We start from the raw sequence: 14,237 nt of genomic DNA on the forward strand, positions 1-14,237 counted from the left end.
GGTGTCCGGGAGTTTCTCCCCGAAAAAAATTGAGATTCTGATTGCTAAACACACCATTTTAATGCAGTTTGGGATAAGAAGCAGCACCTATGTGTGGCTCATGTGACATGTAGGCCTACATGCTATCACTTCACTATTTGACACTACCCTACATGGAGACATATCTCATGCATGTTATAAATCAAGAAATCATTTCAGAAATTATGTTTTGTGCATATGGGTTAACAGGCTACAATAAATTGCCTAACAGACAGCAGCCTAATTTCGAGGTATCACTAATACCAGAGACTTTCTAATGTGGAGACACAGCACTCAAAAAATACTCCATAGAAATGCATGGGGCTAGTTTGTCACGCCAATATGGCCGTTGTCTACACATATCCCACCCCTTCCTCGGCAAAACGTCGACGTGAATACATTGAGCCAATCATGTGGTGTGTTGTGAAGACATTGTGCCATGTGTTGTGATCTCGCCTCTGGAGCAAGATTGGTGTCGTGAAGCCTTGCGCACGCGCATTTCTACCGAAATGGATGCCCGACGAGTGCCCAAAAAGCGTTGTCAAATGGCCACCGAGTGGAGGGACTTGCCTAAAAGGACTTTGCTAATACCTATTAAATAAATGTAAAGGACACAGACAGAACTGTAAGCTCAAATTCAAAAACGTTTGAAGTCTACCCAAACATATGCAAAGGGAATATAAATAAATTGTGTTGCATATAGCCAGCTTAATTAATGTCAATTTAAAGATAGCAGTTTCTATGGTTTTTCCATTGATAGTTACAGGAAGCGTTGTTGTTTGAACTATTGTTGCTTCTAGCCCACGTTACCTCCAGTTTCACTTGGCTTGCTGCAGGGACGCACACATTTCATGAGCGCTCATACGCGTTCTATTTGAGTTCTGCTGGGATGCTGGAAATCTTAGTTCTCAGATGTAGAACTCAAATGTGTCTTGACGCCGCCTTTTGTAAGATCAAAATAAGATGTTCTAAATGGAACGCGATCGTAAGACATTAAGATCTCCAGTAGATTTAGCACTACGCCACACATTGACAGTGAAATTCCGCCGACATTTGTAAGATCAGGTCAAATAAGACGTTCTAAATGGAACGCGATGTAATTAAGCTGTTCAGATCTTTTACAAGCGTCTTGGAGACGTACAGTATGTGTGCTCACTGGGCTATGTCTATATAGTTGATGACACCAAATTAATAAGTATTTCTGATTGGGGAAACTTTTAGCCTCGTGGACCAGTAGGTTAATTGTTGAGGAGGCCCATAGTTTGAGAAAATCTGCAGATCATAGACAGAGAAAGCATAATGCTCTGAGAACAGTAGCGAAAGGTCTTTCTGCAGAAACAAGTGCCTTGGTGCGCGCTTTCACTTTGACTCCCTGCATTTCTACATTGTGACAAAAACTGTCAGTCAGACAGTGAATTTTGGTTTACTAAATTAGCATAGTGCGGTAACAATTATCATTTCAAATCTACCTGAAATCTGCTCACTGCAGACGTTATAATGCAGACTCAAGCAGCAGCACAGCCTTGAAAGACGCACCCTTTGAATTTGATCAGAGCGGCTCTGGTTCTTCACTGGCTAGCTAACTTGATGTTTTTGGCTGGATGACCGTTCAATCAAATCAACAGACCTATTTGTGTTTCTCTGTGTGTGCGTTATGGTAGATACGGTTCCAACTCTTTACGGGAGCGTTTATTTCCATATTTTACTTTCATTTTAATCTGACAAAAAGTGTGGGGGATAGAATCGTGTTCCAGCAAAAGTGTGTACGTTATATACCCACATCCCTCACGCTTGCTACGCGCCTGCGTGCAAAGGCGTGCTTGACAATGTAGGAAGTCATAAAACCACCGCAGGGAGCCAGAAGTGAAAGTATTCTTGTCAGCTCTGTTACTCCGACGAGCACATTGCTCTCTCCTTCTCCGCCATATTTTCTAGAGATCTTTTTCTTAGAGATGGCCTTTAGGCCTTCGTCTCTGGAGGATGACCTGCAGTGCCCCGTGTGCTGTGAGCTCTTCACCGACCCGGTGGTCCTGAACTGCAGCCACAGCTTCTGCCGCTACTGTCTGGACGCGTACTGGAAGGATCAGCCCAGCAAGCCGTGTCCTGTGTGCCGCCGTCCCTTCCCTGGGAAAAGTCCTCCAGTAAACCTGGCCCTCAAGAACATCGTAGAGGTGTACAAGAGGGAGCAGGAGAGGCCTGGCCACAAGCACAGCCACGGGGAGAGAGGAGGAGGACGTGAACAACGAGGGAGGGGAGAGGAGGAGAGGGAGGAGGAGGAGGGTCGCTGTGGTCAGCACGGGGAGAGGCTGCTCCTCTACTGTGAGGTGGACCACGAGCCCATCTGCATGGTGTGCCATGTGAGCAAGAGGCACCGAGGGCACCGCACGAGCCCTGTGGAAGAGGCCGCCGAGGAGCTGAGGGTGAGGGGGTAGACTGAGACTGATCTGGTCCATGTCAGACTGATCCGTGGCAAGCTGTTTTAACATTTAAATGTATTATTCGTAGGAGCAATGACATATTGATAGTAAATTAAATATAACAGTTCAATTTCATGTTCAAATTTGTCTTATCAATAAAAAAAAGCAATTCATGCTTTAGACCATTTTAATTTAAAACATTTTAAAAACAAAGTACCGGTTCAGGCACCGTTTCGGCACCGGCACCGTTTTAAAAGTATCGATTTAGCACCGGTATCGGATAAAACCCAAACGATACCCAACCCTATTTGAAGTATTGACAATTACAGACCAAACAGGCTGTAAACAAATGTATCTGGCATGTCTTAAGTATAAAGTTGAAAGTAAAATAAGGCCATACACCTTTATCATCTTCATGCCCTTTGATCTATTCACAGAGCAGGTTTTACAGGCTTTACTGTAGACTGTATGTTATGATCCCTGTGAACCATAACCCTCTCTCCTATTTCCCTGTCCTTTTGTTTGTTTCTTTCCTTCTTTCTCTTTCATTTGTTCATTTATTCAGGAGGAGGTCAGAGCCTCTCTCGGTCAGCTACAGGCCAAATTTCAGACATTCGACAAAGTGAAGCAGGAATGTGCCAGTACGGCTCAGTACATAGAGGTGATGTACAGGCATGTCCCCCCCCCCCCTCTCCCGCCCAACCTCACACACACTTACACTCACACACACACACACAAATGAACGTAAAACTGCACTCTGTGTTGATATCCTGTAAAGTGAAGTGAAACTTATCCAGACTTCCTGCCCCCAGGCCATTTGCCTAATAAGGAGTACAACTGATTTCATTAGCATAGATATGACATTCCACATCTTTACCAGGATGCTATATCCTTTATATCATTCATATCATATCATTAGTACTTTTGTGGGAGTCTAACAGCACAGTATATTTGTGAGAAGGCAGAAATATGGCACCGTAATCATATTGTAAAACAATATAGTAGGCTACATTAGGAGAAACCTCCTCACTGAGGAGTTTGTGATGCCTCTAATGAGGGTTGATAAGCAAGAGGAACCCAGAGAGTAAGTGAACCCAATGGAGCACAACATACAGACACATTGTCAGAAATAAGAAGTCACTTAGACCAAATGTACACTTTCTTCCAGCAGCAGTTCTTTGATGTTTGCTGCTATTACTATTGCCTGATGCTACAGCTTAACTAAAGCTGATGATACGTGAGGCAACTTTTTGAGCAATGTTGCGGGGCAATGTTCCTAAGTATTCATTGATATTGGGGAACAATTTCTTTTCGGGAGAGTCATCAGTAGGCAAATCATCATGAATAAATGAAAGTGTTTTAGAATAAATGAAAGTGGTTATGCGGCTGCCCAGTAGGGTTGCAAAATTCCGGGAATTTTCATAGTTGGAAACCTTCCATGGGAATTAACGGGAATATACGGAAATTAACGGGAATAAACAGGAATTAATGGGAATTAATGGGAATTTTTAATATGGCAAGTTAGTCTATAACAGGGAACTTAAATGTAGTGGACAAAACCCCATCTTGCCGCATAATATTAGTTAAAACAACCTGATTTAATGCAATTTCAGTCAAATTTCTACCCTGCACATACGTCAATCCCATGCACACAGCAATCTGCATAGGCTACTAGACATAAAGTAAACCTATGGTGCGTTCATGTGCATTGGCATTTGTTTGTGCATCATGTGCACAAACAAATCATATTGCTTATTACGAAACAAAATGTTAATGTCTGTATATGAAACAGTAGGAATTACCAAACATTCCCAGTAAATTCCCATAATTTCCTTTAATTCCATGAAAGATTCCAATTTGGAATATTTCCAAAATTCCCCAACTTAACTTCCCATGGAAAGTTTCTGGTAAGTTTCCGGAAATTTACCGGAAATTTTCCGCCCCTTTGCAACCCTACTGCCCAGCAACATTGCTCAGAAAGTTGCTCCATATATTTATGAAAAATACTCTCTCTACCTTGTAGACACAGGCTAGTAAGACCCGGGCTCAAATAGCACAGGCCTTTGAGGAGTTACATCACTTCCTGCGTCTAGAGGAAAATGCCAGGATGGGTCAGCTGGAGGAGGAGGTGGAGCTGAAGACTATGATCATGAAGGAGAAGGTGGAGAACCTGATCAGGAAGACAGAGGCCATGAAGAACACCATCAGTCAGGTGGAGAGAAAGTTGGAGGCCAGGGACTCCATCTTCCTCCAGGTAAACAAGAACATCTTCACAGGTCTATGCATCACGTATGTTTAGTTGTAAGCATGGTCTTTCACACATTAGAAAACCAATGTGCTGCTACATCAACTATTAGCTAATTTACAATATTTATTTTGCTCCTCTTTGTCTAGCACCTTTTTCATGAATTGGTAAAAAAAAGATAGTTCAACAATTGCACAACCCATGGTAAAGGTTAAAGCACTCTCTCACATTGCTGAGTCATGTTTAACTGCAGCTTATGTGACTCATGGCACATTTGCTAGCTGGTTGGTTAAATGAGTCAGGCTTGCACAAAAACACCTGTGAGGTAATGATTTCCGTGTTTACCGATATATTGCTCTTTTATTTTCTGTAGGCCTACAGCAAACACCAAGAAAGGTACAGTAAACTCCCCAATGTGTGTGTGTGTGTGTGTGTTTAAGCGATAATAGGGTCTAATTTTTGATCAAGCCTAGTGACCTAAAAGCATTCAGCTTGGCAAACAACAAAACAACACCGACCTGTTGGCACTGATAAGCTTGCTCACTGACTGGTATCCTTTGGTGATATAGTTGCCATAGTATTGTGCTGTGAGAACTTTTATTTTTTTGTGGGGTGTTCTAGACTGGAACACAGAACTACATACCCTGGATGACTGGTTGGAAGAACATGTGCATATTTGTCCTTCTAATCAATATGCACCATAAAAATGAATTTGAGGATGAGGATGGTTGCATAGAGTTGCCTTAATGCCTTTATTGTCTTCTGACCTCTTCTGTGTCCCCCTCTCAGTCTTAGAGAGAAGCTGTCAGGGCCGGACCCGACTCTGGTGACGGGCGCTCTGATCAACGTGGCATCTCACCTGGGCAACCTCAAGTTTAAAGTGTGGGAGAAGATGAAGGAGAATGTGGAGTTCTGTGAGTGGCTGGCCAAAGCCTTCATACATTCACACCTCACATGTTTAACTTATTAGTTTACACCGCCATTCATTTTCTGTCTCTGTGTAGATTGTGAGCTTAGTACGGAACCCTAGAGGGGTCGTTGCAAGATATTTTTTGGTATATACCCAGAAAACGTGCGCTCATTTTAATTGGAAATTGAGCGCACAATTTAGTAAAACGTGCACACAACTTAGTAAAATGAGCACAAAATATTCTAAATTGTGCACACAATCTATTAAAATGAGGCCACAATTTACTAAAATGAGCGCACATTCTCTGGATACACAAAAAATATCTTTTTGACACCTCATAGGGATAGCTCAAGGATCAACACGCAGTATTTAATTCAGGCAGCATTAACTTTGTTCTTTCTTATGAGCATATATGCTATTGTACAGCCATGCTTGTACTTTATCAGTGACCTGGGGCCGTCTGTCAATCATCTGTGATGTTCCTCCCAGGTCCTGTGACCTTTGACCCCAACACAGCCACCCCATGCCTCAGTGTGTCCGATAGCCTGACCAGCGTCCATGACGTGGGTCACCAGCCGAGTGTCCCCTTAAACCCTGAACGCTTCGACCGGTGCGTGTGTGTGCTGGGAGCCGAGCCTCTGGGCCCCGGCACTCACATCTGGGAGGTGGAGGTCGGGGGGAGGGAGAAGTGGAACCTCGGGGTGGTGGCGGAGTCATCCAGCAGGAAGGGGGAACTGCAGGTCCACCCCGCCAACGGCTACTGGGCGCTAGCACTCCGAGAGGGGGGCAGATACAGCGCCTCCACTCTGCCTCCCCGCGAGCTGAGCCTGAAGGGGAGGCTTAGCTCTGTGCGCATTATATTGGACTACCAGCAGGGGGAGCTGTCCTTCTACAGTGCTACAGACATGGCTCTCATCTACACTTTCCGGGACAGCTTCACTGAGAGACTGCTGCCATTCTTTTCACCTGGTGTGATGAAGGGGACCAGCGTTTCCAAGGCAATAAAGGTCTCCAAGGCAGACATTACAGTGACACTAGATCCCTGAGGATTTTTTTTACAGTGCCATGAGAGGTGTATCTAGATTGTTGTAATGTTAGAGGGGTCAGTAGAAGTGTACGTAGAGTATGCATTTGTCTGTGTTAACATGTTTATCATTGTTGTGCTCTGGGAAGAAAACATTACCATTTACCCTGAGGTGCTTTTCTGTACTGCACCATTCCTCTTGAACTTAGTTTGTTTTCCAAATTAATATTAATTAACATTTATGTTTTTGCGTTTTCTTACCCTTTATATTTGTAGCATCTTACTACTGAAACAGTTCTTTGTTTGAGGGAGTTAGTGCCATATCTTTATCACAAGTGTTTGTGTCATGTGAGACTTTGTACATGTCAGGGCTTAAAATTCATTTTTCAAAATGGGGGGGAATTCCCCCCTTAGGTTATTCATGTAGGGGGGATTTACACAATTTGGGGGGGGTCGATTCTGATACCAAGTCAAGAATTGCAATTTCAATACTTCGATACTTTTTTTAAAAAAGTGTTTGATTTTGGGGCCCCCACCACCCTGACGTCATCAGTAATATATACTGTAGTGGGATCATTCACAACAGTGGACATCCTAGATTCTGCTTGACTCTCTCCACACACACAAACACACACTGAAAATGATAGCTTATGTGATATGTTTCTATCATATTTTTGAATTCATATAGAGTGTATTTATTTAATAATGCATTTTTTTAAAGTATAGCATTTTACTAGTAATTACTAGTAGCTAAACATATTTAGTAATTTGAATGCCTCATATTGACGTTTAACCTATAACACTTATAACGCATATCTTTAATGTGGTGTGTAGGTCCAATTGAGTGCACATTGATGGTGAGTAGGTGTAATTGAGTGCCTGTCACTTTAAGAAAATACGTGAGAGTAATTCTATGGAGTAATTACCCCCCCTTCAACCTGACGGTTTTAGGCTATAGTCGCTAGTGAATAAAAGTTGTGCATAGTGCGGTATGTGTATGCAAATCATTATGTTTTCTATGTCATTAGATACAATAAATGTTCAAAAAACTAACATGTCGAAGACAATCTTTCTGGGATCAAGTGTTGACGTGACCTGAGCTAGCAGGATAGTTACCAAGGAGCTCTTTCCAGATGTAAAAGTTTGCCATGGTAGCGTAGCCTATTTGCGTAAGCGCAAAGTGGTTCTCTCTCTCTCTCTCTCTCTCTCTCCGTGTGTGTGTGCGTCTGCATGAAGCTATGTTCAATTCAACTCGGTAGTTGATCAGTCCGGTCAATAGCACCGCATTCACGCCACTTAATGATTAGGCTATATTAACGTCATCAGACAGGCTGTAAAAGTGTATGCGGGAATTTCTCGCATTATGATGGCTAGAGTTGCGGGACTTGAACAAATTATGCGCAATACCCGCAATCCCGCAGTGAAATTTAAGCCCTGCATGTATTCATTATCAAGTATGAATTAAACTCGCTTGCCTTACTGACCGATTTCTTGTTTTTTTTTAGTATTTTTTTATGTTAACTTTGTGTTACCATGACACAGCAATTTTAAGTAAACCCACAGCCGTTGGGGAAAAAAGCCAAACTCCACCTCTTATTTCATCGCCAACTCCTCTGTTGGACAGAAACACACGCTAACCTTATCTTACCTTTTGTCAGCTGTTATCTACACTTCGGTACACAATCCCCACCCCTGTTCTCTGTATGTGTGTGTGTCTGTGCACGCAAACGTGTATAAAAGGGACAGAGTTTGGGTCTGCCTACACATTCAGCCTACAGCTCCTCACTCACACAGACAACATGAAGGCCTACCTGCTCCTGCTCATCCTGCTGCCTCTGTGCATGGGTATGTCTGCCTTTCTGATTTTACACACACTCATTCATATGGACACACACACACTCTATACACACACCATAGGCTTCCTGATTAAATCCATAGAACATGTTAATATGGAATCTTCTCAACATAACCAATTTCACATACAAACATGTATACACTTTTTAGATCTCAAAACAAAGACGGTGTAGCCTTAAACACTTCCAAACCAACATTTGTACACAGGCAGAAGAGACGTTTGTGTGTGTGTGTGTGTGTGTGTGTGTACATTAGATTTGATAAGGTTACACAACTCAGCAGAATAGATTGATGACTGTGTTTGTTAAAAGGCCATAAGAAGTCATGGCACTGCCATCCTGAGGTAAATAGACTGTCTCCAGTTGTGGACATGGATGTCATCCTCTTAGAACACTGGGGGGAAGAGTTAGTCATCACCTGTCAGACTCTGATGTTTGTCTCCTCCGCCTCTCACTGTCTGGACAAAGATAGCATCTCTTTGACAAACAGGGCTGTCAATCACTCTTCTCTCTAATGGAGATGATTAATACAACAGTAAACTGAAGTTTGTTGCCTTGTGCTTGACAACCTAAACGAGACAACAGTCTTTTTAGGGAGTGTCAAAGCCCATGGCACCTCTCTCTCCTTTAGCAAATAGATGGTTTGTTTTTCCCACAGCAGACTCAGGTCAGAAGAGACGCCAAAGTAAATAATTGTGCTGTCTGCTATCGTGATTCCGCTGTAATCTCTTATGGTGCAATGACAGACTGACAAACATACTTTGAACACCATGTTCAAGGACATTGACATCGATCGGTATGGCCTTAAAAGCTTATAGTATGAGAAACAGACATCATACCCTGGGAAGTGTGCTTTTTGTCTTCATATAACCACTGCTGAGAGATGAGATGTGGAATATAGGAGCATTTTAAAGGAGAACTATGCTTGTTTTTAGCTTAGTTTACCTTAACTTAATAGCTCCGGAGTTATTGGAATGGTTATATGACTTTTTCTGGGGTGAATGGTGGCCATCTCAATTCCCCCTAGCGTCTGTGAGCAGAAAATCCAGCCTTGCAACTTTGGGCCGGCAGGCTACCAGCCTCAGAGACAGAAAGTCTTGCGGTCTCGCGATGTAACAAATTGCTTTACTGCACTACACACATACACACCTGCACCGGCTAGAACAAGGTAGCGATGGCGTTTCTCAGACATTCGTCATGGCAGAGCCAGTGAAAAGAAGCAGAAAAAGCGAGTCAACCGTCGGAGGAACAGGGAAAGAGGAAAACGGCAGACTGACTGATTGAGGAGTGTCGTAAAATATATACTCTGAAGCTGTAGGGGGCGTTCTGCAGAGAAACCTGTGAGCAAAAAGTAAAGAAATTGCCCAAACTGCATAGGGGGTATACTACCCTAGTATCTGTGAGCAAAGGTATGCAGATTTTGAATTGTTGATATTCACATACTAGGAGAATGTCTGTTTCTTCTGAGTCCTTATGATGCTGAACTTTTGCATTTGTTTGAACTCTTCTCCTACTCTCTTCTTCTGAGTCCTTATGTTGCTGAACTTTTGCATTTGTTTGAACTCTTCTCCTACTCTCTTCTTCTGAGTCCTTATGATGCTGAACTTTTGCATTTGTTTGAACTCTTCTCCTACTCTCTTCTTCTGAGTCCTTATGATGCTGAATTTTTGCATTTGTTTGAACTCTTCTCCTACTCTCTTCTTCTGAGTCCTTATGATGCTGAACTTTTGCATTTGTTTGAACTCTTCTCCTACTCTCTTCTTCTGAGTCCTTATGATGCTGAACTTTTGCATTTGTTTGAACTCTTCTCCTACTCTCTTCTTCTGAGTCCTTATGATGCTGAATTTTTGCATTTGTTTGAACTCTTCTCCTACTCTCTTCTTCTGAGTCCTTATGATGCTGAACTTTTGCATTTGTTTGAACTCTTCTCCTACTCTCGTCTTCTGAGTCCTTATGATGCTGAACTTTTGCATTTGTTTGAACTCTTCTCCTACTCTCGTCTTCTTTGCTCTTTTGCTCTGTTCCTCTGTTTTCTGCTCTTCCAGCTGACTTTCAGATCCGGTGTAAAGGAGAGGACTTTCTGATGGTGAGGGATATGGTTCTTCAGTGTTCTGGCAAAACCAAGCAGGTCTGCTACACCAGGAGTAAGTAACTGCACACTAGAACACATCTCACCCGCTTCACACACAACAGGCTTTACAGGCCAGCGTCAGAACCGAACCTACAGATCAGTTTTACCTGGCAGGTCATATATCACAGCTCATTATTTCAGAACCATATAGAATAATTAAACACCTACAAAGTAAACTACATACTATGTTATAAAACTATTATGTCAAAACAAGCACAAAGCTATCTTTCGCATCATACACTACTCTTATAGTACCAGTAAAGTTTGGATGGAGAGACAGCATCCTTCTGACAATATATTAATTCTTGTTCTTTCCTTTTCTGCTTCTATCTCTTTCTCTGTGTGTGTGTTTCTTCTGACCATCTGCAGAGACAGGAGAGAAGGGATGCGCAAGAGAGGAGTTTTGCAAGAGACCCGGCTGGACTTGCTGTGAAAAAGACCTCTGCAATGCCTAACTCTTCCACAGGAGGTCACTACAACATCAGAACGATCTGCACTGTTGCACAAATCAGTCCATTTCAGTCTAACCAGTGGTTTGGATGGATTGTGCCTTAGGACAACATATCATAATCATTATGGAGATATCTTTATGTTAATGCAGTTACTGTTTCTTCCTAGTTCTCTTTGTACTGTTTGATGAATAGAAAATAAACATTTGTGTAACAAACTGGAATCCTTGTTGGGTTTTCTGTGTGTGTCATGCTGAGCGTATTTTACTGGGCTGCTTTAGGGACAGGGAGCTGAGTAGGTGTTCCTGCTGTGTGCAGGATTGAAATTATAAACAAAAGGTCTCTATGGCTGGATAAAGTTGGTACATCAAGAATGTCACGTTCAGACAACTGTTTCATGTTTGTTTGTGAATACGTTGTGCGGGTTCACTACTTTACCAGCAATGTTAGTAACTGGCTTGTCTTTGTTGGAACACACACACACACACACACACAGTGTCTACCCTAAAGAGCTACCTCTCCAAAACATTTGGTGTGTGTAAACATTTTTTGGGGGTGGACTGCTGGGACAGTGATGCTGAGTCAGCAGCAAATATCTTTGGCAGCAGCTCAGCTCCCACAATTCACCTGTACAGTCAATGACCTCAAGCTCAGGTTGAGAAAGAGGCATACACACTAGCAAAGACATGTACATAAACACACAGAACACAATACATAAATGCACTGACAGAGAGAGAGAGAGAGAGAGAGAGAGAGAGAGAGATGACTATAATGTAAACTGGACCTTTAAAGATGAGCAACACTCCATGTTTTGGTCTCTTTCCTTTCAACTGAAACTTATAAAAAAACAGGTGAGTTATAATTCTCATGATGTAACTCCTATTTAATTGGAATGATATGGTTTAACTTTAAGAATATGAATGTGAAATGTGAAACTTGTGAATAAGCAGACAACTGCAGAATTCTCAAAAAGTCAAACCAACTTGCAATTTGTTTAGAACCATAGTTTTGAAACCAAGCAGAATTTCATGTTACACAGGATTTAGTTAATTTAAGCAAATATCAATAATCTACATCCCTAAAACCTTATGTTGATTTAAAATGTGAAAAAAAGAACAACAAATATTTTGTTTGTTACTTTTACAATAAAAAAAAATGTCTGACATAATGAAAGGAAAGGGCAAGAGACATACATCTTTTTTAAAATGTTTATTTTCATATTTTAAAATCTTCAGTATTTTTCTGCCCTTCGACAGGAATGCATGAGAGACAGATTGGCTCAAACATTGTCACAAGAAAACAAAAAACGAAAACATTTCCCCCTCCATCATTCATGTCTTTGTCTTTATGACCCCACCATCAATACCTCCCGAGGTGACCGCCACCATCAAAACCATGACACCCTCTCTTCACTAAAGCTTCTCAAGAAAAGTAGGCTCCTTTCTCTACCCACTCTGTCATGTGGGTATGAAGAAATGCACTCTGGGAAAGGGGGCATTATTGGATAAAGGCCATTTGCCCCCCCCCCATTCTTTCACTCTCCTGTCCCAGCTTGTGAGCACATACAGTAGGCCTGGTATTCTAGACCATTCTAGAAGGTTTGCAATGTTCCACTCCACTTTTTCACTTTTCTTTTTTTCCCCTCGTTCCTTTCTTTTGTGTTGTATGTTTTGGATGCTAGCCCACCTTACACAGAAACAAAGACACTGTACAAGCCTTTGAGGAGAGCAGACCATTTAAAAAAAAAACAAACAAAAAAAAAAACAGGTCCCACTGCTAAACTCACACACTTACACCATGCAAACACACTCGCTCTCTCTCACACACAAATCCACTAACACACACAGCTGGCAAGAGAAGTAAACTTCCTGGATCCTGAAAGAGATGTGATGCAGTCATGTGTCTGTGTGTGTGTGTGTGTGTTGGTGAAAATGTAAGCATTTCCTTTCACACAGACACCCCTCAAGGCCTACACCAATCAATCTCCCTCCCTCCTACCACAAAAGAAGAAAACTTGTAAATGTTGAAGATACCCTACCCTACTACCACCTGCTCATAAACCCCCTCCAACCCAACCCAACCCCCATTTTTTGCAGACAAGAAAAAAGGCAATTAATCGGAGAAACATTCAAAAGAGACAGGTCTCTGGGCTGAACTGATTGGCTGTGAGGGAGCTAACCTGCACTTTGATTGGTTACAACAATGCATGCATGCATCTATGCTCACACAAACAGATAAGTCTCTAAGGTCATCCCTGATGTTGAAAGGACCACGGCAACCATGGCAACGGCCTCTTGGTTACAATAGAACACAGGCACTGGAGTCCAGAAAAGAAGCTTGTGATCATGTTCTCCTGGCGAAACAAGCAAGTTATGAAAGGGAAGGTGGCACACATGATCTAACAGAGACGTTGTATCAGTTAGTGCTCAGTACCCACCAAAAGCTCTCTACCCACCCAGGGAAAGGAAAAAAAAGAAGAAAAAAAAAAAAAACCTGATATATACACACAGGCATACCATTATATACAGAGAGCCACACCACTAGAATGTACATCACAGATGGGAAGCGCTCACAGAGAGCAGAGATGATCCGCCTACTGGCTGATGTCTCTAAGGGGGGAAAATAATGAAAGATTTATTTTTTCAAAAATACCCCCTTGCATCTGTGAGTAAAGCATTTTTTTTTTTTTAAAGAAGATGGCTGGAGTTTGTTGGAGGGGTGAGGAGCAGAGTGAGTGGAGATGGTTAGGGGAGAGACAGCGAGAGAGCTCCTTCAGTGGAGCAATTAGGGAAGAGGTGGGCTAGTAAGTTAGCCTAGCGAGCCTAAGAGAAAAAAAAAACACACACACACACTCCAATAAAGAGAAACACAGAGAAACAAGTCAATCATATGAGAGATTCATATGTACATGTTTTTTTTTTGTTTTTTTTTGTACGGTCAACCCTGCTGGAAGCTAAAGGAAGGCGACCATCACATTCAGTTGGACTGCTCCTACAGTATGTCCACCGAACCAACTCTACTGCACACACTGACCATGTCCATGCATGTCTTTAACAACGGCCAAAACAACAGAGAAAGACTTGCCAAATCCACTTAAGGAAGTAAATAGCCCTGTATCAGAGGAATACCCAGTCTTAAAGGGTACCATCTACAGTGCATTGGACCCCACTGTGTGTATTCCCCTCAAAAC

At 42.3% G+C, this 14,237-nt stretch overlaps 3 protein-coding genes across 7 annotated transcripts in view; 2 read left to right on the plus strand and 1 right to left on the minus strand.

The window, feature by feature from the left end:
- The first annotated feature begins 1,862 nt into the window (after positions 1–1,862).
- LOC121684899 (nuclear factor 7, brain-like) lies at positions 1,863–6,974 on the plus strand. The gene is made up of 6 exons (XM_042065029.1): positions 1,863–2,438; positions 3,001–3,096; positions 4,459–4,689; positions 5,054–5,076; positions 5,470–5,594; positions 6,080–6,974. Exons 1-6 carry the CDS (start codon positions 1,971–1,973, stop codon positions 6,634–6,636), a joined length of 1,500 nt encoding a protein of 499 aa, XP_041920963.1. The 5' UTR covers positions 1,863–1,970; the 3' UTR covers positions 6,637–6,974.
- Positions 6,975–8,304: 1,330 nt separating this feature from the next.
- Positions 8,305–11,271, plus strand: wu:fj16a03 (uncharacterized protein LOC335475 homolog). The gene is made up of 3 exons (XM_042065032.1): positions 8,305–8,459; positions 10,513–10,611; positions 10,968–11,271. The coding sequence occupies exons 1-3, from the start codon at positions 8,318–8,320 to the stop codon at positions 11,051–11,053; spliced, it is 327 nt and encodes a 108-aa protein (XP_041920966.1). The 5' UTR covers positions 8,305–8,317; the 3' UTR covers positions 11,054–11,271.
- A 1,403-nt stretch (positions 11,272–12,674) lies between these two features.
- The window catches only part of LOC121684898 (echinoderm microtubule-associated protein-like 4), a 70,944-nt gene continuing 69,381 nt past the window's right edge, over positions 12,675–14,237 (minus strand). For all 5 annotated transcript variants that reach the window (XR_006023213.1, XM_042065027.1, XM_042065028.1 and 2 more), the window contains one exon: positions 12,675–14,237. This exon is cut by the window's right edge. The gene's annotated coding sequence lies outside the window, so the exon portion shown is untranslated.

Source organism: Alosa sapidissima, chromosome 16 (genome assembly GCF_018492685.1).
Source record: "Alosa sapidissima isolate fAloSap1 chromosome 16, fAloSap1.pri, whole genome shotgun sequence".
NCBI classification, from domain to species: Eukaryota; Metazoa; Chordata; class Actinopteri; order Clupeiformes; family Clupeidae; genus Alosa; species Alosa sapidissima.

Coding starts and splice junctions, on each gene's coding strand:
- LOC121684899 (XM_042065029.1), top strand. CDS start 1,971: ATGGCCTTTAGGCCTTCGTCTCTGGAGGATGACCTGCAGTGCCCCGTG. Junction 2,439..3,000: donor AGGCCGCCGAGGAGCTGAGG/GTGAGGGGGTAG, acceptor TCATTTATTCAG/GAGGAGGTCAGAGCCTCTCT. Junction 5,595..6,079: donor GAAGGAGAATGTGGAGTTCT/GTGAGTGGCTGG, acceptor TGTTCCTCCCAG/GTCCTGTGACCTTTGACCCC.
- wu:fj16a03 (XM_042065032.1), top strand. CDS start 8,318: ATGTGTGTGTGTCTGTGCACGCAAACGTGTATAAAAGGGACAGAGTTT. Junction 8,460..10,512: donor CCTGCTGCCTCTGTGCATGG/GTATGTCTGCCT, acceptor CTGCTCTTCCAG/CTGACTTTCAGATCCGGTGT. Junction 10,612..10,967: donor GCAGGTCTGCTACACCAGGA/GTAAGTAACTGC, acceptor GACCATCTGCAG/AGACAGGAGAGAAGGGATGC.